The following is a 27,675-nucleotide window of genomic DNA, read 5'->3' on the forward strand; positions in this document are numbered from 1 at the left end:
CTCCTCCATAACCAAACATAGCAGTGTTCAACAAAAGACTCAGCAGAAAGCACATCTTTCTAACAGCGAAACAACGAAGAACGGATATCTGGACTGATAAATAAGTGAAACTACACCGGTGAATATTGAAAAACCTGAGTAGAAAGTCAAAACCAGATAGTCATTAACCACACTATTTCCATAAAACTAATAAGCTATACCCTACATCAACCAACTAAGTTCCGTAACTTTCATTACATTGTTGAAAACACTTTTCAAGATCTATAACTGTTATATAGAAAACTGTAAAATCAGACAATTCTCAGACACAGCATTTCTTATGACAACGAAACTTATATTCTTTTTAACTTGAAGAACAGATGTATTATACATAGGAATGCGTCGTAGTAACTATAAATACTCTCATATCCTCAACGTGGCGCTTATTTGAAGTAATGAGGATAATAAATTAACCATGCTATATAACACTTACAAATATTCATTGACTGCTAAGAAAGACCGGGACCTCAAACAGAACACAAACGGTAAGATGATTTCTAAGTTTACCGACAGAAACCTATCGGTAAAAGGAGGCGAAACTTCCAAAGAAACTTCCGGAAGCTATGGTCGTAATCAGTAAGCCTATGTGACGGGGAAAGTCGTAGAGTTTCGTGCAGTAGGCGAGCATAGTATATTTTGAGTTCGAAAATTTTTGAAATATGCTTAATTTAATTCATTACTATTAATAAGTCATACGTTTCAACATGACGCTCCTGTTGTACGCTTTCAGTAAATCTTGTTTTTTTCGTTTGCCATTTTCACCATGGCACTTAGGGGGCTGGCATAGTACATAATGCACCAGACTCGCATTCGTGATACCCGAGTTGAACCCAGGGCCGCCATTCTGATTTGAGTTGTAAATAGCTTCTCAGCTCACCATACGTTAATTTCTTGAAGGCTACATTGAAGTGGCCACGCCGCTTCCTTCAATTCCGGTAAATGATTATCGGCGCAATACGTCGTGTCCAGCAACATAAAGCATATAACTTATATCCTCATTTCAATCAAAGCAAACAAACGACCTGCCAACGAAGTGTAAACCGTGTGTCTGTTATCAGCACTGAGTAAAACGGCAATTCTTTTCCGGATACTTCTCCTCACTTCGTGGCTGTTATTGTATGCTGTTAACTCCACTCACTAACTTGTTGTTGTTAGGAATTGGATTTCGTGCTGGAAAGATGTGGACGGTCGTCATGTATGCACAAATGTTCACTGTCATCTCTAAAGAACATTACCGCCATACAGAAACACATCTCAATGGAGATACCATCGTCAAATGCATTTTATTGACTGATTTCTGCTTGATGATAAACTTTATAATTTACGAAATGAATGACTGACAATAAAATAGATTTTATATATAATTACACACTCTGTATATTGCCATAGGGTGTTCTATTACAAGTTCAGTTTAAAATGATGACCTTTGTTGAAACCCCCTGGAAATGAAATGCAGGCTATACCTATGGTTATAGGTGTAGGGAATAGAGTCATAACTATTCACTTACGAGTCTTGGAGTTTCCGGATTGGATAGTATTTGTGCTACCAGCGGTGTACAATTCTTCACTAATCATGCATTTTATCCTCATAAATTAGAAACAGTTGATGCATTTCCTCTTTCGTATAGAACAAGAAGTCTAGCTCCACAATACAATTATTGCATTGTACATGAAAGCTGATTAGAATAGCATTCAACCTGTATTATGTGCTACACACTTTGATGATATGTAACGACATACAATAAGCACTCATATAGTCCTACTTTCCCGAATTTGTTTAAGTTGTTTAACTTCCTTCTACAATTGAGTTAAAAAGTAAGCTACAGAAATTATGATTTTAAAGCACACATACGATAAGGCTTACAGCACAGTATGTCTACATGTTAGTAGCCTCTGCAACGAAGTATATCATTCAGTGACAGAGAACTAATAGAGTACTGAGTAATGCTTATATCACATGGAATACTGTGTATTAGATGACGGGAGGCAAATTATCGTCAGTATTTAGTACTTCACTTTCTGTAACCTTTATCACACCAGACCGAGCCGACAGACGTTTAGTTGGTGATACACTAGAAAACTCGCCTGATCCCCACTAACAACACCTTTTTGTTGAGGAAACACAAGACAATTCCTGCTTTACGCCTTCTACTACGAATCGCTAAGGACAATAGCGCCCCACACTGTTTGGGTTGACCACGTGATGGATTTTGCCCACCAGCTCAGTCAGGTGTGAGAATGGCGACAACTGTTTAGTAAGGTGCATTACTGGCGGTTTCCTCGAGAGTGAACATACAGTGAAATGTTGCAGTTAAACATTTATGTAAATGTGAAAGGAATATAGAGTCACTTTAGGTATGCAATTTATTAATTGTCTTATGTCCAAAGGCGGTAATGAGACGTTGTTAACAGTACATACACATTTATCTTTTATGTATATACAATTGTTGTCGTTGATCACTGACCATCATTCTCCTTGATATTTATTGACCCAACGGTATACATTTTTATGTTTCAGACAGGTAGATAATGGACTGCAGAAGATCTCAAACATGTAATACAAGTTGTTGATGGAGGTTTATTGCTTAGGTTGGCCGTTGAAAGTTTTGATATAGCTTCTAGCACACTACAAGATGAATTAAGAAAAGGAGATTAATCCGATCGTGAGGTAAGCTGCACTTTGTGTCACACAACCGCTGATTGAAACTATATGGTGACGTCTTTGTGAAGTAATTATATCGATTTTTACGTCTCAGATTGGGACAAAGTGAAGTGCAGAAGATTGGGGGCCGTAGTCACCATACCATTAATTGTACAGCAGTACGTGGCGTAAATGATAGTCTCTTTACTCATACCCTTTATGAATTCATTACCAAATGGAATATGAGAATGAAAGCCGCCATACAGCAGTTCAAACCATAAAAAGCTTGAGAAATGTATAGATACTTCACTAGCATTCCTGGTCTCCTGGTGCGTCATGTATAAACAATGCAGGGGAAGACGAATACTTCCATACCAGGAAGCAGACAGCAGTTTTCATTTACTGCCAGCACGCTTTTAGGCATGAAAAGAGATTCCGAAAAACTGGGTTCACGGGCTGTTCGTTTCGAACCGCATTGTATGAATTAGTACCCACGAGAGTCTCACTTCAAGCCTTTGTTGTGTCAGTTCTGGGTGATGGATAAAGAGAAAGATTAATTATTTATGACTGTTATGTAGTTAACGTCTCCTCAGAGTTTGATAGGTATTTGGACTGATATAAAATGGTGTACGTGTTTCATTTTGCAATAGCCTGTACACAAAAATTGTGAATAATTACTAAACAAAGCTGAGAGAATGGCTCCAGGTAATATGGATGTGAATCTTAATTCATAGTTATCAATGTTGCTATTATTTGTCACAATGGAAGTAGCAATACGAAAAAGGGGAAAGAAAATTCCTAATATGGAACATAGTTATAGGGGCCCAAACATCAGTACTGGTGTTCACAAGTCTATTATTCTGCATGGTTAATAGTATGAAGAATTTGGGAAGCCTCTTAAATGAATGGATAGGTTACACTATATGAACGTAAGATTCATTGTAAAGAGAACAAAACAAAACTTTAATAATTGCAAAAATTTTATAACGAATTCTGACATAAATAATCGGAGAATTGTAATACTTAATATTGAAAAATTCTAGTTAAATGTGCAGCATGATAACACAATGTAACGAGAACTAGGATGACATTAACTGTTATTGAATAAATTCCTGTACTTTTTAAATTAGTGCTTAAAGTGAGTGATTTCCCTTCTATATTGCTGTTCTTACGAATGGAAGACGTTCGTAGTTTATGTGTATAAACTTTCAGGTACATAATTAGTTTTCTTGGTTGTACTACATTTATCAGCTGTAGTGCTTACTGTTTTGTTTTTCGTCTTTTAGTACCTTGAGCCTCAAGGTTTCATAGCATGTCCAGCAAGATAATTCTGCCTTTAAGATATGACCACAGTAGAGCTTTGACGTAAGCGCTGTGTAGCTGCGCTTGCCTTCTACGAGTCGGGTGATAAGCGCCCCACTGCAGTATAAGAGGAGGCCGGTGAGCTCCCTAGTGACACTTGTAGCGAGGCACCCAGTCTAGAAACCATTGCAGCCATGAAGGGAGGCCTCGTCCTGCTGATCGCTGGTGTGTTGCTCGTGGCGTACTGCACGCCGCTCGCTGCTGCAGACGATGGCGACGAAGTCGTGGAAGAAGTAGGAGAAAACAGAGACGCTGATGACGACGACGGCGACAGCATAGCAGACGACGATGACTACGTCATCGATCCTGAGGAGGGTCCAAATGCAGAGAGCAGGCGGGCACTCAAAGGTAAACACCAGCAAAGGCGAGCAGGCTGTGCACGGCTCTAACTGCTGTGGTGTCGCTAGTGGCTCCCTGAGGCAGGCGCTCTGACACTGTGTCTGCAGGCAGCTCAAGTGCAGCATTCATGTCGTCCAGTTTTGGTGATATTACTATTACACCACTATCACGTTTCTTAATAGGCTAAATATGTTGCTACATTCAATCACAATTCCCTCTAATATTATGTCTGATAATAATTGTTTTACTTGCCAAATATGGACCCCCTGTTAGACCTGTCAGGTTCACATTTGGATCACTCTGAGGGTCTATCTGCTGAACCATGATGACATTTAATCTCCGTGTAGCTTATCAGTATAACATATTTAGACAAAAAACATATCAGTATCAGTCACCTATTAAAATTGGTACTAAACTGCACTTTCAATACAATTAGTCATTGAATAGGTAATGGTATTAACAAATAAATAACTTTCTACCATGTTACATAAACAAACACTAATAAAATAAATGTGACAGACTTTTCCTTCTGCAGCATGAAAGAATCATAGAATTTTATGACATTATTAACAAACTCTCACGCACGATAGCATTATGCGGTGGTGAAATATACACTAACACGCTGAAAATGTAGCTCATTACCTAACTGACGTTCCTTTTTACATTGGTATACTTTATTATTTTCCATATTTACCATTTTGTTATACAACAGGGTACAGTTACCATACGAGTTACCTGTTAAGGAATATAATAATTAACAGAGTTTCGGTACAGTGTCGACGTTATTACACCAAAAAGATATAAGACGACAGTTTCTCTGTAATAAACCTTAGTGTCACTAAGTCTGAGGAATAATGTCATTGACACTACACAGTAACAGCAGAATTTGAGCTGTAGTCCGTAATTATGTCGTACTTTTGGTGTGACATATTCAGATGCCTAATGAAAGTAATGTGACGAAAGTAAATGAAACATTATTAGCAAGAACTTACAAGCGCGACAATGCTTAACGGGCACAGTATCATAACTATAATGGCTCCAATCACTGTCTAATTAGATAGAAGGTGTCCTGATTTGGGCCACGCACAGTGAATCTTTCTTCAGTAGTCATTTAGTCACAGAATATGTGTGCATGTTAGTGGCTTGTACAAAACAGTACATCATGCAGTGACTGAGGTGATTACGATCTACTGTAAATGACGGTTGTACTGAACTGAGGAAAACGCTAAAACTACTTTTAAAAGTCTCACCACAGACATTTGCATAACATTTTTTTAAACATTTTACACGTGCAAAAAGATCAATGATATTTTGAATATTGTATTTCTGTGTCTACAACTTTGTAAATACATGTATCAGGTCACCTTAGTGTAAAACACGGATTGGCCGTATACCACATTATTTGAAACTAAATATACCACGACTAGCAATTGTAGGCTAGATCAGCGTTCCTTTTTGCTTTTAAGCGAGCTTAGTCGTTGCAGCAGCATTAACAGGTGTTGGTATTACGGCTTCTGAACTTTTCTGGTAAGAAAGAAGGTAACCAGGTGTCACTGGGACATCACGTGTGTTGTTTCCTGTTGAGCAGGTGCTCACGCCCGGGCTGGCCACGCCAAGCATGCGAGGGCAGGCAGCCGACACGCTGCGGGCAGAGCTGCAGTCAGGCCCCACGCCAGGTCAGGCGCCGCCCGCAGAGCCACCCACAGAGCGTAGTCGCCGCTGATGGAGGAGCCCACGCCATGGGGGCGCCACACCATGGACACGCAGTCTGGAGCTGCTCTTACTGTACTCACAAAGCAGAAATAAAGCACCGATGTAACTAAAAAAAATGGTTTTGCTACCCAATGTCTTACACGTGTAAGCAGACATACAGACATATGACGACTACGAGAGACAATGTTATCAAAATTCTGAAGTTTTTAATGGAATTATGTGCTTACTGTAAATGTGTTCTGTGCAGGGTTTTTCTATGGCCTCTGTATGTCCCATTGAGATCTAAGTGCCTATATGTACTATTTTTAAAAGCAGCAGATATTGTTGCAGAAGAGCTCTCGTTTATTCCGTTAAGAGATGAAAGGGAAACTTTAATTTGAAATCACAATTTTTACACTTGGAAGGTAAGTTCCGTATGATTTAAAAGAGCCAAGAGTCGGTAAGTGCTGATAGTACTTCTGACGACATCATTAGAATAGCCATAATAATAATGAGGAATACTGTGAAACTGAATAAAAACAACGTAAAGATGTATCGGACGTCTTATAGGACCTATGTATAGTGGAAGAATATTTGCAAGTACACGGAATTAATACATAATGAGCACTTGAGGCAGCCTAATAAAGCGATTCTTGCTGCTCCAAAAGCTATGAACATAAACAAGGTAGAGGTGTTGGTAAAATTCTTACAGCTTGAGACCTACAGCAGCCAAAAATTTCAGCGTTCTCAGAACGGCTTAGAAACAGACAGTCTCGTTCGGTACCGATTTTTTGCGGAAAGGTAAATGATGGAATGGCAGATAGTTTCTCGTGATTCGAAGATAAGTAAAAACAGTTGAGAACTTGTCACTTTGGCTATATTTGTAACATACTTTTAACGAAAAAACGTTTTCGATCATCTCTGTAAACACATGATGCGTATCTGAAGATGAGATTCAAGTGGGAAGTGCGGAACGCTGTTCTGTCTAGAGATGGAATTGTGGATGACTCGTGCACCGTAATGTGGGGTGCTCAACTTGAAAGGGAGTATAGTCAGCTCTGAGTTGTAGGTGGGGACATAACATCTCAACGTCCTAAGCTGGCTCTCATCTAATCGCATTCATATGCGCATATGCGCAAATGCGGTTTCATTTGGTCAAGCTCCACACACTCATTACACATACGTACTTATATACCGTCTTAGAAATCACTAGTGCTTTCGTCGGGTCAAATAGAGCACACAGAAAACTTTGTATCGCAAAGAATTCCTTTAGCAGATGGGTTACATCTGAAACCTCTGAAATGTTAAACGTACATACTAGTTATTTCAATGATATGTCCACGGTGGCGGCTGAGAAAACCACGACCAAGTCGTCCATTCCTCCTTACAAAATTCAGCGAGTGGCTCATAGGATGGGCTACAAAAAATAGTAGGCATTCAGTATTCAGTGAACCTATTATGGTACTGAAATAAAGAGTACACGATCTTCCTACTGAAAACTTCTTTAGTATTTAAAAAAACTTATATGCAGCATCCACAAGAAAAGTTACAAATAAGAAGAAACAAGTGAAACAAATTACACTGACGGAGATTTTTTAAATCATCATCATCATCATCATCATCATTTAAGACTGATTATGCCTTTCAGCGTTCAGTCTGGAGCATAGCCCCCCTTATACAGTTCCCCCATGATCCCCTATTCAGTGCTAACATTGGTGCCTCTTCTGATGTTATATCTATTACTTCAAAATCATTCTTAACCGAATACAGGTACCTTCTCCTCGGTCTGCCCCGACTCCTCCTACCCTCTATTGCTGAATCCATGAGTCTTTTGGGGTAACCTTGCTTCTCCCATGCGTGTAACATGACCCCACCATCTAAGCCTGTTCGCCCTGACTGCTACATCTATAGAGTTCATTCCCAGTTTTTCTTTGATTTCCTCATTGTGGACACCCTCCTGCCATTGTTCCCATCTACTAGTACCTGCAATCATCCTAGCTACTTTCATATCCGTAACCTCAACCTTGTTGATAAGGTAACCTGAATCCACCCAGTTTTCGCTCCCATACAAAAAAGTTGGTCGAAAGATTGAACGGTGCACAGATAACTTAGTCTTGGTACTGACTTCCTTCTTGCAGAAGAGAGTAGATCGTAGCTGAGCGCTCACTGCATTACCTTTGCTACACCTCGCTTCCAGTTCTTTCACTATGTTGCCATCCTGTGAGAATATGCATCCTAAGTACTCGAAACCGTCCACCTGTTCTAACTTTGTTCCTCCTATTTGGCACTCAATCCGTTTATATTTCTTTCCCACTGACATTACTTTCGTTTTGGAGATGCTAATCTTCATACCATAGTCCTTACATTTCTGATCTAGCTCTGAAATATTACTTTGCAAACTTTCAATCGAATCTGCCATCACAACTAAGTCATCCACATATGCAAGACTGCTTATTTTGTGTTCACATATCTTAATCTCACCCAGCCAGTCTATTGTTTTCAACATATGATCCATAAATAATATGAACAACAATGGAGACAGGTTGCAGCCTTGTCTTACCCCTGAAACTACTCTGAACCATGAACTCAATTTACCGTCAACTCTAACTACTGCCTGACTATCCATGTCAAGACCTTTAATTGCTTGCAAAAGTTTGCCTCCTATTCCATAATCTTGTAGAACAGACAATAACTTCCTCCTAGGAACCCGGTCATAAGCCTTTTCTAGATCTATAAAGCATAGATACAATTCCCTGTTCCACTCATAACACTTCTCCATTAAGCCGTAAGCTAAAGATCTGGTCCTGACAACCTCTAAGATGCCTAAACTCACACTGATTTTCATCCAATTGGTCATCAACTAATACTCGCACTTTCCTTTCAACAATACCTGTAAATATTTTACCCACAACGCTGATTAAAGAGATACCTCTGTAGTTGTTACAATCTTTTCTGTTTACATGTTTAAAGATTGGTGTGATTACTGCTTTTGTCCAGTCTGATGGAACCTGTCCCGACTCCCAGGCCATTTCAATTATCCTGTGTAGCCATTTAAGACTGACATTCCACTGTATTTGATGAGTTCCGACTTAATTTCATCCACCCCAGGCGCTTTATTGCACTGCAATCTATTGACCATTTCTTCCACTTCCTCAAATGTGATCCTATTTCCATCATCATTCCTATCCCATTCTACCTCGAAATCTGAAACATTACTGATCGCATTTTCACCTACATTGAGCAACTCTTCAAAATATTCCCTCCATCTGCCCAAGGCATCCACAGGATTCACCAGCAGTTTTCCTGACCTGTCCAAAATACTTGTCATTTCCTTCTTACCTCCCTTTCGAAGACTGCTAATTACACTCCAGAATGGTTTTCCAGCAGCTTGACCCATAGTCTCCAACCTGTTTCCAAAGTCTTCCCACGATTTCTTCTTGGATGCTGCAATTATCTGTTTGGCTTTGTTTCTTTCTTCAACATAACTTTCTCTGTCTACCTGGGTTCTGGTATGTAGCCATTTTTGATACGCCTTCTTTTTCCTTTTACAGGTTGCCTTGACTGTATCATTCCACCAAGCTGTTTGCTTCATCCTACTTTTACACACTACTGTTCCAAGACATTCTTTAGCCACTTCTAGTACTGTGTCACTGTACCTTGTCCATTCCTTTTCCAATGACTGTAATTGACTACATTCAACTAACTGGTACCTTTCTGAGATCGCTGTTATGTACTTGTGCCTGATTTCCTTATCCTAAAGTTTCTCCACTCTTATCCTCCTACATATGGACCTGACCTCCTGCACTTTCGGCCTCACAATCCCAATTTCACTGCAGATTAAATAATGATCAGTGTAATCAAAGAATCCCCTGAATACACGTGTGTCCCTCACAGCCTTACTGAATTCCTGATCTGTTATTATATAGTCAATGACAGATCTGGTTCCCCTGCCTTCCCAAGTATACCGGTGAATGTTCTTATGTTTAAAAAAGGAGTTTGTGATTACTAAGCCCATACTGGCACAGAAATCCAAGAGTTGTTTCCCATTCCTGTTGGCCTCCATATCCTCTCCAAATTTACACATAACCTTTTCATACCCTTCTGTTCGATTTCCAATCCTGGCGTTAAAATCACGCATGAGCAGAACAGTATCCTTGTCCTTTACTCTAACAACTACATCACTGAGTGCCTCATAAAAACTACCCATCTTATCTTGATCTGTCCCTTCACAATGCGAATATACTGACACAATCCTAATTTTCTTGCTAGACACTGTCAAATCTATCCACATCAGTCGTTCGTTTACGTACCTTATTGCAACTATGCTGGGTTCCATTTCTTTCCTGATGTAAAGCCCTACACCCCATTGTGCTATTCCTGCTTTGACTCCTGACACGTAGACCTTGTATTCTCCCATTTCCTCTTCTTTCTCACCCCTTACCCGAATGTCACTAACAGCTAAAACGTCCAGCCCCATCTTACTTGCAGCCTCTGCCAGCTCTACCTTCTTCCCAGAGTAGCCCTCATTGATATTAATAGCTCCCCATCTCATTATCATTTGTTTACCAAGTCGTATCTTAGGAGTCCCTGGTTTGTCAGTTAGAGGTGGGACTCCGTCACCTCCAAAGGTCCGAGGTATTTTGCTCTGATTATTGCCAGCATCATATTTATATTTATATTTATACGAATTACACTGTTTAACACTGAGAAGAATAGAAACGATTCTGGCGCTTCAGGTGGCATAACAATGAAACATTTTGTGTGAGGTAGAAGCACAGTTTACAAAATTCGGGCAAGTCAATCTTCGTAATATGCACTAATCGCCAGATGAAAGTCAACGCTGACACAGAGTGGAGGATACAAACAACACCCTTTGTCTGTCAACATTCAGTTTGTGTGAGCTGTGGCGGCTTTAAAGGTTCAAACGGCTCTGACCACTATGGGACTTAACATCTGAGGTCATCAGTCCCCTAGACTTAGGACTACTTACACCTAACTAACCTAAGGACATCACACACATCAATGCCCCAGGCAGGATTCGAACCTGAGACCGTGGCAGCAGCGCAGTTCCCGACTGAATACTGGCTGCATGGCACTCTGCAGTCACTACCAAGAGCTTAGGTTGCCGATATCAATCTGATCATACGTCTGGAGCTAGGGCCTTTGGTTAAGGTGTGTGTTGTTGTTTTTGCAGGCCCTGGTACTGTCAGCTAGCTGGAGGGAACGTGGTGGCAAGTTGTTGCCTTTGGTTGACTCCTGATGTCTGCTACAGACCTCGACAAGCCGCGAGTGGTTCAATATGACGGAGGCAAGCCCTACTGCCTCGTTTAAGGTCTGATAGCGTCAGTTTGCGGGAAGAATAATGATCGGCAAGTGCCCGACCTAGTCTCCAAGACCAGCTACACGGATCAGAAGCAATAACACCCCAGCTTGGAATCCTGGAAGTCACGGACATTTCACACCTGAGTGGAGTTAAACATGTTTTTTTTTCGTTTCTTGTGTACTTATCGTCATAATGCCACATCTGTGTTATCTTGGAATTGGACCTCTTATACACTCCTGGAAATGGAAAAAAGAACACATTGACACCGGTGTGTCAGACCCACCATACTTGCTCCGGACACTGCGAGAGGGCTGTACAAGCAATGATCACACGCACGGCACAGCGGACACACCAGGAACCGCGGTGTTGGCCGTCGAATGGCGCTAGCTGCGCAGCATTTGTGCACCGCCGCCGTCAGTGTCAGCCAGTTTGCCGTGGCATACGGAGCTCCATCGCAGTCTTTAACACTGGTAGCATGCCGCGACAGCGTGGACGTGAACCGTATGTGCAGTTGACGGACTTTGAGCGAGGGCGTATAGTGGGCATGCGGGAGGCCGGGTGGACGTACCGCCGAATTGCTCAACACGTGGGGCGTGAGGTCTCCACAGTACATCGATGTTGTCGCCAGTGGTCGGCGGAAGGTGCACGTGCCCGTCGACCTGGGACCGGACCGCAGCGACGCACGGATGCACGCCAAGACCGTAGGATCCTACGCAGTGCCGTAGGGGACCGCACCGCCACTTCCCAGCAAATTAGGGACACTGTTGCTCCTGGGGTATCGGCGAGGACCATTCGCAACCGTCTCCATGAGGCTGGGCTATGGTCCCGCACACCGTTAGGCCGTCTTCCGCTCACGCCCCAACATCGTGCAGCCCGCTTCCAGTGGTGTCACGACAGGCGTGAATGGAGGGACGAATGGAGACGTGTCGTCTTCAGCGATGAGAGTCGCTTCTGCCTTGGTGCCAATGATGGTCGTATGCGTGTTTGGCGCCGTGCAGGTGAGCCCCACAATCAGGACTGCATACGACCGAGGCACACAGGGCCAACACCCGGCATCATGGTGTGGGGAGCGATCTCCTACACTGGCCGTACACCACTGGTGATCGTCGAGGGGACACTGAATAGTGCACGGCACATCCAAACCGTCATCGAACCCATCGTTCTACCATTCCTAGACCGGCAAGGGAACTTGCTGTTCCAACAGGACAATGCACGTCCGCATGTATCCCGTGCCACCCAACGTGCTCTAGAAGGTGTAAGTCAACTATCCTGACCAGCAAGATCTCCGAATCTGTCCCCCATTGAGCATGTTTGGGACTGGATGAAGCGTTGTCTCACGCGGTCTGCACGTCCAGCACGAACGCTGGTCCAACTGAGGCATGCTCTGTTGCCTGTGTCTATGTGCCTGTGGTTCTGTCAGTGTGATCATGTGATGTATCTGACCCCAGGAATGTGTCAATAAAGTTTCCCCTTCCTGGGACAATGAATTCACGGTGTTCTTATTTCAATTTCCAGGAGTGTATTAATGCGCCTCCGAGTGACTGTGTGTATGATCATCGGTCAGTGTAACTGATGTTAATGTGTTGTTCCAGGCCATACTCTGAACGAGCGTACGAGTATTCTCTGTTACAAATTGAGTTGATGAAATTCAAGGTGTAACATAGTCTGTTTCAGAGGCGTAGCACCATAACGATGGATTTCGGTCTTGCAGCTGAAATAACAGAATTTGAAAGGCAGTTGATTCTCAGCTTTGGATCTGAACGGTCTCCTTTCTTTTTCGGACAAACGATAATTGTAAGAAGTCATTTCATTGACTCTGGATGTCTCTTGCGGCTTTGTGCAAGAACATGTTTGAAGAGAGATACGTCTCCACTTCATAAACTTGTGATCAGTTGTCCTCTAGGATTACAGTAAGAGTTTCATCGACTGAAACGCTCTCCTGTTTTTGGTCTTTCCTCCTGACTTGTTTCCACATGTCAGATAAGAGAAGGAATAACTTGTCTTTCCAAAGGTGTCACAGTTTTCTTATGCTGATTTATTATTCAAAAGAATAAGAAATCTTCATAGAACTTTCAGAACAGCCGTTTTGGTTTCGTCCCGGTTTTTGGTACGTATCCACTCCAAATTTTCAGAATGTCTTAAGAGTGCGAACTGTCATTCATCTTCATTTGCTTCCAAATGATAACCAATGAAATTACCCAAACAGATGCGTCATCACCATATGATCGTTCAGTCTGACTGTGAATATTATTACGACATCAAATTTGAAAATCCTTTTCGTTCAGTTACCGTGTTATACACCTTCAACAACAAGACGATCGTCGATATGCCCTTCTCGAAATTGTACTTGAGTACTCCAATCCTTATTGTGTTTGTGTCATTATTTCCATTACAGATTATCAAAATATCTTCGTAAAGTCACGACCAACATGAAATTGGTTTCTCTCATTCCATTTTACATTTGATGCGCCTATCTCGCAGAAATGACGGTTTCTTTTAGATAAAATGTACCTGTAATAGCATAAAAATCCTTCTAATAAGGGTTCTTGCGCTTTTCATGGACAACATCGGTGCAGGTCTCCAGAATAACATGTTCCCTCCATGAACATTTGTATTCCTTTCTCCTTCAGTCTATTAGTTCTATCCCGCCCATAGCACTCTCACCACAAATAAAATATTCAAACATTTCACTTAGTTTCTTTTAAGAACGTAACCAATCAATGGTTTGTTGACGTTGGATGCCTCCTCCATAGCCAAATATAGCAGTGTTCAACAAAAGACCCAGCAGAAAGCGCATGTTTCTGACAGCGGAACAACGAAGAACAGATGTCTGTACTGATAAATAAGTGAAACTACACGGTTGAATATTGAAAAACCTGGGAAGAAAGTTAAAACTCGGTAGTCATTAACCACACTATTTCCTTTAGACTAATAAGTAACAATATACATTAACCAACTAGGTTTCTGGTACTTTCTTTAAATTTTTGAAAACACATTTTAAGGTCTATAACTGTTCTCTAGAAATGTAACCGTCAAATCAGCCAATTCTCAGATACTGCATTTCTTACGGCAATGAAACGGATGTTAATTGAAACATGAAGGACTAGCGTTTCATTATGTATTGTAGCTAGGAAAGCGTCGAAGTAACAAAGGTTGGTGAAGGCCTATTACCACTACCCTCATATCCTCAATGTGGTGCTTATTTGAAGTAATGAGGATAAAATTAAATTAACCGTGTGATGTAATACTTACAAATAATCATTGATTGCTAAGGTTGACTGGGCTCTCAAACAGTACACAAACGGCACAACAATTTCCGACATTGCCCTCAAACACCTATCAGGGAAAGGAGAAGATAGTGCCAAGAGAACTTCTAGAAGCTATAGTCGTAATCAATAGACCTAAGTGTCGGGAAAAGTCGTTAAATTTCGTGCAGTATCCGAGCACAGTCAACTCTGTAACCGACCTTTTCTAAAATATGCTTAATTTAATACATTTTTGATTACTGGTAATAAGTTGCAGGTTTGAACATGGCGCTCCTACTGTGTGCTTTCAGGAAATCTTGTTGTTTTCGTTTCCCATTTCCACCACGGCACTGAGCGGGTTGGCATAGTGCACTAGACTTGCAGTCCTGGTATACGAGTTGATCTCCAGAGCCACCATCCCGATTTTGATTTTCTGTAGCTTCACAGTTCGTTTAGGCGAATACAAGAATGATACCTTAAAATGGCCACGCCGCTTCCTTCAGTTCCAGTAAAAATAAAATCGGAGCAATACTCCATGTCCAGCGATCCTAGCTGTCGACGAGACATACAGCATTAAACTCATACCTTTATTCCAACCAAAGAAAAACAATCGATGGGCTACAAAGTGGAAACTGTGTGTTTGTTGTCACCACTGAGTAAAACGTACATTCTTTTCCAGGTACTTCTCCTCTCTTCGTGGCGTTTATTATATGGTGTTATCTCCACTCACTAACTCGTTATTGTCTGAAACTGAACCTCGTGCTGGAAAGACGTGGACTGTCGACATGTATGCACAAATGTTCACTGTCATCTCTCAAGAACATTACTGTCATATAGAAACACATCTCTATGAAGATACCATCGTCAAATGAAATTTATTGACTGATTTCTGCTTGATGATAAATGTTATATTTTACTAATTGAATGACTGACAATAAAATAGACTTTATATACAATTACACACTCTATATATTGCCTTACGGGGTTCTATTACAAGTCCAGTTTTCATTGATGACCTTTACTGAAACCCCCTGGAAAAGAAATACTGGCTATACCTATAATTATAGGTGTAGTCATAACTATTCACTAATAAGTCTAGGTGCTTTCGAATTGGACAGTATGTGTCCCGATTTGTGTTACCAGCGGTGTACATTTCATCACTAGTCATGTATTTTATACTCAGGAATTAAAAAATTGATGCATTTCCTCTGTCGTATACAACAAGAAGTCTAGCTCCACAATACAATTATTGCATTGTACATCAAAGCTTATTAGAATAGCATTCAACCTGTATTATGTACTACACACTTCGATGATATGCAGCGATATACATTGAGCACTCATATAGGCATACTTTCCCAGCTGTATTTTAAGTTGTTTAAGTTGCTTCAGTAACTGTGTTAAAAGTAAGTTACAGAAATTATGTTTTTAAAGCTCACATACGGTAAGGCTTATAGCACAATGTGTCTACACGTCAGTGGCTTCTACAACGAAGTATATTATTCAGTGATAGACAACTGATAGAGTACTGTCAATGAAGATAATTCCATATCAAGGCGTAGTGAAGTGAGGAAAACTCTATAACTGGTTTTAAAAATCTTACTATATCTACGTAACTGTTTTAGAAACACGTTAAACGTAAAAACGAAGCAATTACCTTTTGGACATTTAACAAACACATTCCTCCAATTTATTTATGTGCTTATCCCATTATACATATATGTATTATTACATTACCATGTTGTAAAATACTGGCTTATGGTATGCAACATAATATTTAACTGGTATGCCAAGACATGCTAGGCCAATGTTCCTGAGTTGTAAGATAACAGTTATTCCAAATAAATCAGACCATTCATCTTTTTGTCATCCACTTCTTACATATAATTTTTGCACATCAAAGGGAAGCTTAACGATGTAGCAGGTGTAAGCATATGTGGCTATTGTGCCTTCTGAAATTTTCTGGCATGACAGGAACGTAAGCATGTGTCACTGGAACACCACATGTGTTGATTACCATTAAGCAGGTGCTCATGCATGGGCCGGCCACACCAAACATGGATGGGCAGGCAGCTGACATGCTGCAACCAAAGCCAGAACCAGACCACATGCCAGTTCAGACGCTACCTGCAGAGCTGACCACAGTGGGTAGTTGCCTCTCCTGAAGTGGCGCCACAAAACAGAGGCACAGTCGGAAGTGTCCACACTGTCCTACAACCTGCAGTAAAATGGGAAAAGTAAAGCACCACTGCACTTTGCATCAAACATACATGATTCTTAACTAGTGTCTTATAAGCTCTAACACAGTCATTGCTGATAAATGAGGATGAAAATGTTGCATGTTTCCAAATTATTAAAATTGCTTCAGTAGTCGACTATAAATAATGTATTCTGAGCTGGTTATAATTTCACTTTTACTTCATTTATTCTGATATGTAAATTTCAATTCCTTTATTCTGTTTAATAACTGATTATCTACAGTATTCAGTACTGTGGTACATTGAGAGAAATGATACTGAATCTGCCATTATGAAAAGCAATAAAAAGAGGAACGTATAACAACCGTACTTTCAGTGCTCTTCTAGTTACTAAATCATTTCCTAACCTACATACATAACTGCAGACTAACACTTCTATGTACATGCAGACGTGAAAACAAAATTTTAATTTTCGGCTATGACAGTTATCATCTGGAACTATTATAGGACATTAATGAAGTAATATATCTAAAGCAGTATCTCATGTGCAAGAAACAAGACGATTATACTCACTGGTTATGAAACTTTAGTAGCAACGTTAACATGTATCTATATATAAAAATACCTGCAGTGTGCACACAATATTTCAACGGCATCTACATCAGCATATGGACTTCGTACTATAGGGATTCTTCCCATCTCCAGTCACTTGGTCTGCCGGAACAGTACATAACTGGATTGAGACTATATCGGGACTCGTAGTTAAGACCAGATCTGAAACCTTTTACTATGCTTTTGCTGGGTAATAGGTGTCTATCGTTAGATGCCGGCCAATTTATATTTTTAACGCTTATTTTTAACTCCCCATGGGTCAGTCAGGCTTGTGACTGTATGTGCCCCCTTGCTTGTATATATTCAATATCCCAGACAGTTCTGTATAACATTAATAACATTTAGCAATATCCTAAAAAGTGATGCATGTGTTTCGCAGGTAATCTCCTATGTAGACTTGAAACAGTATTATCTCGATTCCATATATGTAGCTATGGTCGCCTGACGTACAAAGCGAGATTCCTAGCCACTTCGTTATGCTGAACTACAAAACTTCACTGTCTGTTACAGTGTGTAATAGGCTAGCAGACAGATTCCTACCAATATACTGTGAATCACATGAGTACCGAGTGTATCTTACAGGAACCAAAAGGCAAAAATTCCAACTACACTTAATGCAGTAGTAGCCAAGAAAGGAATTTAAAAATAAGTGAACAATAAACTCAGCTTTCTTTTACCAGAACTCTTAGAAGCAAACCAGTTATCGACAAGAATCACAGTCAACAGTTACAACTCTCTTTGTGAAGTACACTTTACTGTGCAACGTGAAGTGGACTTCACAAATGGATGGCCGTATGACTTTCGTATTATGTATTTCTGACAATGTTTTAATGTCTTCATGACAGACACTTTCGTTTCTACATCAGTCTTACGGTAGTTTCAGTGAACGATGACAGCAATAAAAATAGGATTGCTCCAGATTATACACGCTACTCAGATATGTCTGACATATTTAGATTTAAAGGTGCTTATATCACATGGAATATCGTGAATTAGATGACGAGAGGCAAATTATCATCAGTAGTTAGTACTTCAACTTTCAGTAATCCTTATCACACAAGATCGGGTCGACAGACGTTTAGCGGGTGATCCACCGGAAGACTCCCCAGCCTCCACTAACAACACCTTTTTGTTGAGGGAACATACAAAAGAGATCTTTCTTTATACCTTCTATGACTAATCGCTAAGAACAATAGTGCCCCACAATATTTGGGTTGGCCATGGGCACTACTAGCGGTTTCCTCTGGGGAGAAGATAAAGTGAAATGTTGCAACCAAACATTAATGTAAATGTGAAAGGAATATAGTGTCGCTTTAGATATGCATAGCTGTGTCCTCTGTGACTGCCTGGATGACGCGGAGCGGTATGTGGCGTTCATTATCTGTCGGATATCCAAAGGCGCTAATGAAACGCTGTTAACAGTATACAAACATTTATCACTTATGTAGATACACTTGTTATCATTGATCACAGACCATCATTGTCGACTGATCTTTACTGACCCAAGAATTTACATGTTTATGCTTCATCCTTGTGGAAAATGGACTGCAGAAGATCTGAAACATGTAAAACGTGCTGTTTTTTGAGGTTTATAGCTTAGGAAGGCTGCAGAAAATTTGGATATGCCTTGTAGCACACTGCAAAATGGATTAAGAAAAGGAAATCAATCCGACCGAGAGCTAACCCGCACTTTGTGTCACACAGCCGCTGGTTAATACTATATGATGATAAATTTGTAAACTAATTTTATCCATTTCATGTGTGAGATGGGTGCAAATTGGAGTGCAGAAGATTAGGGGCTGTAGTCACCATACCATTAATTGTATAGCAGTAAATGGTGTGAATGACAATCGCTATTCTCAATCCATTTATGAATGCATTGCCAAATGGAATAAGAGAATGAAAGCCGCCATACTGCAGTTAAGACCATAAACAGCTGGAGGAGTCCATACATTGACTGACATTCCTGGCTTCCTGGTCTATCACACACAAACAATGCATGGCAAGACGGATACTTCCATACCAGGCCTCAGACAGGAGCTTTCATATGAGGTGCATTCAAGTTCTAAGGCCTCCGATTTCTTTTTCTCTGGACTGGAAAGAGATAGAAACATGCGCATTGTTTTAAAATGAGGCCACGTTCATTGTCAATATGTCCCAGAGATGGCAGCACCGTACGGCAGATGGAATTTTACCGTCAGCGGCGAGAATGAGAACTGTTTTAAATAGTTAAAATGGCGACGTTTTCCTTGCTTGAACAGCGTGCAATCATTCTTTTTCTGAATTTGCGTGGTGTGAAACCAATTGAAATTAATCAGCAGTTGAAAGAGACATGTGGTGATGGAGTTATGAATGTGTCGAAAGTGCATTCGTGGGTGCGACAGTTTAATGAATGTAGAACATCGTGTAACAACAAACCGAAACAACTTATGGCTCACACAAGCCGGTCTGACGACATGATCGAGAAAGTGGAGAGAATTGTTTTACTTGAACAGATCGTCTCCAGAGTTGGCATTTCTGTGGGTTCTGTGCACACAATCCTGCATGACGACCTGAAAATGCGAAAAGTGTCATCCAGGTGGGTGCCACGAATGCTGACAGACGACCACATAGTTGCCCGTGTGGCATGTTGCTAAGCAATGTTGGCGTGCAACGACAGCATGAATGGGACTTTCTTTTCGTCGATTGTGACAATGGATGAAACGTGGATGCTATTTTTCAATCCAGAAACAAAGCGCCAGTCAGCTCAATGGAAGCACACAGATTCAGCGCCACCAAAAAAATTTCGGGTAACCGCCAGTGCTGAAAAATTGATGGTGTCCATGTTCTGGGACAGCGATGGCGTAATCCTTATACTTTGCGTTCCAAAGGGCACTACGGTAACAGGTGCATCATACGGAAATGTTTTGAAGAACAAATTACTTCCTGCACTGCAACAAAAATGTCCGGGAAGGGCTGCGGGTGTGCTGTTTCGCCAAGACAACGCACCCGCACATCGAGCTAAATTTACGCAACAGTTTCTTCGTGATAACATCCTTGAAGTGATTCCTCATGCTCCCTACTCACCTGACCTGGTTCCTAGTGACTTTTGGCTTTTTCCAACAATGAAAGACACTCTCCGTGGCCGCACATTCACCAGCCATGCTGCTCTTGCCTCAGCGATTTTCCAGTGGTCAAAACAGACTCCTAAAGAAGCCTTCGCCGCTGCCATGGAATCATGTCGTCAGCGTTGTGAAAAATGTGTACGTGTGCAGGGCGATTACGTCGAGAAGTAACGCCAGTTTCATCGATTTCGGGTGAGTAGTTAGTTAGAAAAAAAATCGGAGGCCTTAGAACTTGAATGCACCTCGTATACTAACAGCACGTATTTAGGCATGGAATCAGATTCATAAAAATTGGGCTGAGGGCCTATTCGCTCTGAAACACATTGTATGCATTAGTCATATTTCAATCACATGTTGTGTCAGTTCTGAGTCGTAGATGGAGAGAAAGTTTAATTATTTATAAATGTTATGAAGTTAACGTCGCCTCAGGCTATGATAGATGTTTGGACTGATATAAAATGGTGAGAGGGTTTCATTTTGCAACACTCTGTATACAGACACTGTTAATAATAATTGTCTAAAACGGAGGGAATGGCTCCTGCTAATATGAATGTGAATCTTGGTTAATAGTTATCTGTGTTGCTATTATTTGTCACAATGGAAGAACCAATACGAAAAATGGGAAAGAAAACTCCTAATATGGAACATAGTTATAAGGGCACCAAACATCAATACTGGTGTTCACAAGTCTATTTATTCTTCTGTCATGCCTAAGAGTACGGAGAATTTGGGGAGTCTCTGAAATGAGTGGATAGGTAGCATTACAACACGTTACAGGTCATTGTAAAGACAACAATACAAAAAACCTTAATAATTGCTAATAAAGAAATCTCACATATCACAGAACTGAATACATAACATTGAAAAATTCTAGCTAAGTGTGCGGCACAATAACGCAAAAGAAAGGAAACAAGACCGACTTTAACAGTTATTAAATAAATTCTTGTCCTTTTTTCTAATTAGTTTTTAATGTGAGTCATTACCATTTTATATCGCTGCTCTTACGAAGGAAAGAGTTTCGAAATTCTTGTATACAAACTTTCAGGTACCTGAATAGTTTTCTTGATTTACTGCGTTTATCAGCTGTAGTGCTTAGAATTTTGTTTTCATCTTTTAGTACCTTGGGCCTCAAGGTTTCATACCATGTCCAGGAAAATATATCTGCTTTTAAGGTATGACCACGATGCGGCTGATTGTGGACTTTGACGTAAGCACTGTGTAGCTGTCCTTGCCTTCTACGAGTTGGGTGATACGTGCCCCACTGCAGTATAATAGGAGGCCGGTGCGCTCCATAGTGACACTTGTAGCGAGTTACCCAGTGTAGAAACCACTGCAGACATGAAGGGAGGCCTCGTCCTGCTGATCGCTGGTGTGTTGCTCGTGGCGTACTGCACGCCGCTCGCTGCTGCAGACCATGGCGACGACGTGGTGGAAGAAGTAGGAGAAAACAGAGACGCTGAAGACGACGACACCGTCAGCATAGCAGACGAGGACGACGACGACAGCGGAACTGATGAGGGTCAAATTTCAGAGAGCAGGCTGGCACTCAAAGGTAAACACCGCCAAAGGCGAGCAGGCTGTGCACAGCTCTAACTGCTGTGATGTCGCTAGTGGCTCCCTGAGGCAGGCGCCTAGATACTGTGTCTGTCTGCAGGCAGCTCAAGTGCAGTACTCATATTCTCAGGTCTTGGTGATATTACTATTAGACCACTAGCACGTTTCTCATTACGCCCAATATTCTGCCACTATTACTATTAGACCACTAGCACGTTTCTCATTACGCCCAATATTCTGCCACTATTACTATTAGGCCACTAGCACGTTTCTCATTACGCCAAACATTCTGCTACATTCAGTCGCAGTTCCCTTTAATATTATGGCTCATAAAAATTGTTTTACTTGCCAAAAATGGACACTTTATAAGACCCGTCAAGTTCACATTTGGCTCACTCTGAGGGTCTATCTTCTAAATCATGATGATATCTCATCTTTGTGTAGCTTATCAGTATAACATTTATAGAACAAAATCATATTAGTATCAGTCACTTATAAAAATTGATACTAAATTTGCACTTTGATTACAATTAGTCGTTGAATAGGTATTAGTTCTAACAGAAAACTACATTCCAATAAATAACTGTCTACCATGTTTCATAAACAAACACGAACAAACCAAAGGTGATAGATTCTCCCTTCTGCAGTATGAATGAATGATAGAATGGTAATCCCTTATTAACACACTATCAAGCACACTAGCAATGTGCGGTGCTGAGGTATACGCTGATACGCTGTACATGGTATTTAAGCATCACATTACATATCATAGACTTGACATCTTGGATATTCGGGAATCCAGCCGGATGTTCGCGTCGTTCTCGCACGATATTTCAACAGCGTGCCTCGCTGTCTTCTTCAGGTGCCACCTGAGAATGGTCCTTGGGTCGATCGTGTCCAGTATATATGCCTGGGAGGAGCTGGGCGCTCCCTAATCAGGAGATAGAGTACCCAACATCTCAGACCGGGTCTGACACACCTCAGATGATAACCACATCCGTTGAGGACGGCCAGAACGGGCGCCGACGGCAGTCAGAACATCTGCGACTGGAGGGGTCCGTTGAAGCCGAGTCTGGCGGGCGCGGACCACAGATGGAACACTCGACCCGGCGCGGACCGATTAGGGAACGCCCAGCTCCTCCCAGGCATAAATACTGGACTCGATCGACCCAAGGACCAGTCTCAGGTAGCACCTGAAGAAGACAGCGAGGCACGCTGTTGAAATATCGTGCGAGAACGACGCGAACATCCGGCTGGATTCCCGAATATCCAAGATGTCAAAAGATCGCCGGGAAAGCATGAAGAATTATATCATAGACTTCATTGTTTTCCATATTTACAATTTTGTTGTGCAATAGGTTATAGTTACCATATGAGTTACATGATTAGAAATATATTAATTAACAGAGTTTCGGTACAGTGTCAACGTTGCTATACCAAAAAGACATAAGATGACAGTTTTTCTGAAATAAATCTCAGTCAGAGGAATAATGTCATTGGCACTACACAGTAACAGCAGTTTCTGAACTGTAATCTGTAATTGTGTCTTAGTTTTTGGTGTAATATATTCAGATGTCTAATAAAAGTAATGGTTAGAAATTTAATGAAACATTATCAGGAAAAACCTACAAGCGAGACAATGCTTACGAAGTCGATGTTAGTTCGGCATGTAGAACATAGAATCTTACCTGTAATGGCTCTAAACATTGTCTAATTAGATAGAAGGTGTCCTGATTTGCGCCAACCACAGTGATCTTTCTTTAGCACTCATTTAGTCACTTAATTTTCTACTTATCAACGTAACATATTAATGGCAGGAACTCTACCTTATAGAACAATAAATCTGTCTCGACGGTAGAATTATTACATAGCACTTGGAAGTTCATTCGATAGGGTTCAAGGAGTAATAGATCTTTTGAAACTATGTACTGACGAACACTGAGCTTTCGTATGGGCCTATTGCTTGAGTTCTTTTATATTGTTTCACTTGCTTTGGGAAATTCTTTTATGAACATTTCAAACGTTGACAAAAGATAAATGGTATTCTGAATATTACCATAGATACCTATTTGTCTACCAGTTTCTCTGTCTACAACTTTGTAAATACATGTATCAGAACACCATAGTGTAAATAACCGATTCGGAGTAACCTAATTTATTTGGAACTAGATATATCACGACAAGCAATTGTAGGCTAGAGCAGGGTTCCTGAAGTGTAAGGTAGCAACTATTCCAGCACTAGCAATCATCTATGTGTCATGCGCTTCTGAAGTGCACTTTTTGCCTATAAAATGCAAGCTTGGTATTTCCAGCAGCAGTAACAGGTGTTGGTATTACGGCTACTGAAATTTGATGGTAAGAAAGAACGTAACCAGGTGTCACTGGAACGTCACGTGTGTTGTTTCCTGTTGAGCAGGTGCTCACGCCCGGGCTGGCCATGCCAAGCATGCGAGGGCAGGCAGCCGACACGCTGCGGGCAGAGCTGCAGTCAGGCCCCACGCCAGGTCAGGCGCCGCCCGCAGAGCCGCCCACAGAGCGTAGTCGCCGCTGCTGAGGGAGCCCACACAATGGAGACGCAGTCTGGAGCTGCTCATACTGTACTCACAAAGTAGAAATAAAGCACCGATGCGCTTAACAAAATTGGTTTTAAATTACCCAGAGTCTTACATGTGTGCAGAGGACTATGAGTGACCATATTACCAAAAGTGCTAAATTATTAATGGAATTATGTGCTTAACTGTAAATGTGTTTTGTGCTGGGAGAAACCTTCTCCATATCCTTATGGCCTCAGTGTTTTTCGTTCAGATCTAAATGTCATTTAGTAAGATTTTTCAAAGCAACAGATGGTATTACAAAACAGCTCTGGTTCATTCTGTTAAGAGATGAGAAGGAAAACTTTATTATCAAATCTCAATGTTCCTTCTACGAAGGGTTATGGTGATACAATTGTTTAACGAATCCAAACATTGGAAGAAATCAAGAGAATACAAATAAAACTAAAGTAGTTAAAGGTTATCCAGCCACTGACCTTCGTCTGTGCGAAAGGGCACAGATTGCCCGAACGCTTACGGGAATCGTCACCTTAGTGTTCGCGAGTAGTGGGCGGGTGGCCAAATATCTATTAGGTACATTATGTATGTACAGGGTGTTTCAAAAATGACCGGTATATTTGAAACGGCAATAAAAACTAAACGAGCAGCGATAGAAATACACCGTTTGTTGCAATATGCTTGGGACAACAGTACATTTTCAGGCAGACAAATTTTCGAAATTACAGTAGTTACAATTTTCAACAACAGATGACGCTGCGGTCTGTGAAACTCTATAGTACGATATTTTCCACATATCCACCATGTGCAGCAATAATATGGCGTAGTCTCTGAATGAAATTACCCGAAACCTTTGACAACGTGTCTGGCGGAATGGCTTCACATGCAGATGAGATGTACTGCTTCAGCTGTTCAATTGTTTCTGGATTCTGGCGGTCTTTCAAGTGTCCCCACAGAAAGAAGTCACAGGGGTTCATGTCTGGCGAGTAGGGAGGCCAATCCACGGCGCTTCCTGTATGTTTCGGATAGCCCAAAGCAATCACACGATCATCGAAATATTCATTCAGGAAATTAAAGACGTCGGCCGTGCGATGTGGCCGGGCACCATCTTGCATAAACCACGAGGTGTTCGCAGTGTCGTCTAAGGCAGTTTGTACCGCCACAAATTCGCGAAGAATGTCCACATAGCGTGATGCAGTAATCGTTTCGGATCTGAAAAATGGGCCAATGATTACTTTGGAAGAAATGGCGGCCCAGACCAGTACTTTTTGAGGATGCAGGGACGATGGGACTGCAACATGGGGCTTTTCGGTTCCCCATATGCGCCAGTTCTCTTTATTGACGAAGCCGTCCAGGTAAAAATAAGCTTCGTCAGTAAACCAAATGCTGCCCACATGCATATCGCCGTCATCAATCCTGTGCACTATATCGTTAGCGAATGTCTCTCGTGCAGCAATGGTAGCGGCGCTGAGGGGTGGCCGTGTTTGAATTTTGTATTGATAGAGGTGTAAACTCTGGCGCATCGACGTGGACGTTGGCGTCATTTGGACCGCAGCTGCAACACGGCGGACGGAAACCCAAGGCCGCTGTTGGATCACCTGCTGCACTAGCTGCGCGTTGCTCTCTGTGGTTGCCGTACGTGGTCTCCCTACCTTTCCAGCACGTTCATCCATCACGTTCCCAGTCCATTGAAATTTTTCAAACAGATCCTTTATTGTATCGCTTTTCGGTCCTTTGGTTACATTAAACCTCCGTTGAAAACTTCGTCTTGTTGCAACAACACTGTGTTCTAGGCGGTGGAATTCCAACACCGGAAAAATCCTCAGTTCTAAGGAATAAACCATGTTGTCCACAGCACACTTCCACGTTGTGAACAGCACACGCTTACAGCAAAAATATGACGTACAGAATGGCGCACCCACAGACTGCGTTGTCTTCTATATCTTTCACATCACATGCAGCGCCATCTGTTGTTGAAAATTGTAACTACTGCAATTTCGAAAGTTTGTCCGCCTGAAAATGTACTGTTGTCCCAAGCATATTGCAACAAACGGTGTATTTCTATCGCTGCTCGTTTAGTTTTTATTGCCGTTTCAAATATACCGGTCATTTTTGAAACACCCTGTAGCTTGTGGGCAGTTGAGAATGTGGGTCTCACCGGAAGCGTGCAAGTGATAAGTCCCTGCAGTCTCGCTGTTCATATGTGCCCTCAGTGGCTCAGATGGATAGAGTATCTACCATATAAACTGCAGACCTCGGGTTCGAGTCTTGACCGGGGCAAACATTTTCTGCTGTCCCCATCAACGTATATCGACAACAAGTCTCTGCACCTGAGAGTTTCAATTAATTATCACTTAAATCAAGAGGACTTCAGCTGAGTCATTGTAAAAGTGTAGCATCAGTACTTACTGACTTCTCTGAGTAAATATATACTCTATGTGATCAAAAGTATCTGGACACTCCCAAAAAGGTTTTCATATTAAACACATAGTGCTACCACCTATTGCCAGGCACTCCATATCAGCGATCTCAGTAGTTATTAGACATCGTGAGAGAGCAGAATCTGGCGCACTGTGGAGCTCACGGACTTCAAACGTGTTCAGGTGACTGGGTGACACTTGCGTCATACGTCTGTATGCGAGGTTTCCACACTCCTGAAAATATCTAGATCCTCTCTTTCCGATCTGATAGTGATGTAGAAACGTCAAGGGACACGTACGGCACAAAAGCGTACAGGCCGACCTCGTCTGTTGACTGACAGAGACCGCCGGCAGTTGAAGAGGGTTGTAATGTGTAATAGGTAGACGTCTATCCAGACCATCACACAGAAATTCCTAACTGCATCAGGATCCACTGAAAGTAAGCGGAAGGTGAGAAAACTTGGAATTCACAGACGAGCGGCTACTCCTAAGCGACACATCACGATCGTAAATGCCAAACAACGCCTCGCCTGGTGTAAGGAGTGTAAATATTGGGTGACTGAACAGTGGAAAAACGATGTGTGGAGTGACGAATAA

General features: G+C 41.5%; 1 protein-coding gene across 11 annotated transcripts in view; it reads left to right on the forward strand.

Annotated features, from left to right (window-relative positions):
- LOC126094854 (uncharacterized) overlaps nt 1-27,675 on the forward strand; it is a 472,827-nt gene that overhangs the window by 208,505 nt on the left and 236,647 nt on the right. For 5 of the 11 annotated variants that reach the window (XR_007521882.1, XR_007521881.1, XR_007521883.1 and 2 more), the window contains exon 2: nt 24,526-24,613. The exons of 2 other annotated variants lie outside the window; for them this stretch is intronic. Coding sequence is in view for 4 of the 9 variants with exons in the window: in XM_049909479.1 (XP_049765436.1) it covers nt 4,177-4,390; nt 24,526-24,650 (339 nt within the window). In the remaining 5 variants the exon portion in view is untranslated. Of the gene's footprint in view, nt 1-4,122; nt 4,391-24,525; nt 24,664-27,675 lie in introns of those variants that run through there. 4 more of the 11 variants (XM_049909481.1, XM_049909480.1, XM_049909479.1 and 1 more) reach the window with 3 other exon arrangements.

Source organism: Schistocerca cancellata, chromosome 8 (genome assembly GCF_023864275.1).
Source record: "Schistocerca cancellata isolate TAMUIC-IGC-003103 chromosome 8, iqSchCanc2.1, whole genome shotgun sequence".
Taxonomy (NCBI): domain Eukaryota; kingdom Metazoa; phylum Arthropoda; class Insecta; order Orthoptera; family Acrididae; genus Schistocerca; species Schistocerca cancellata.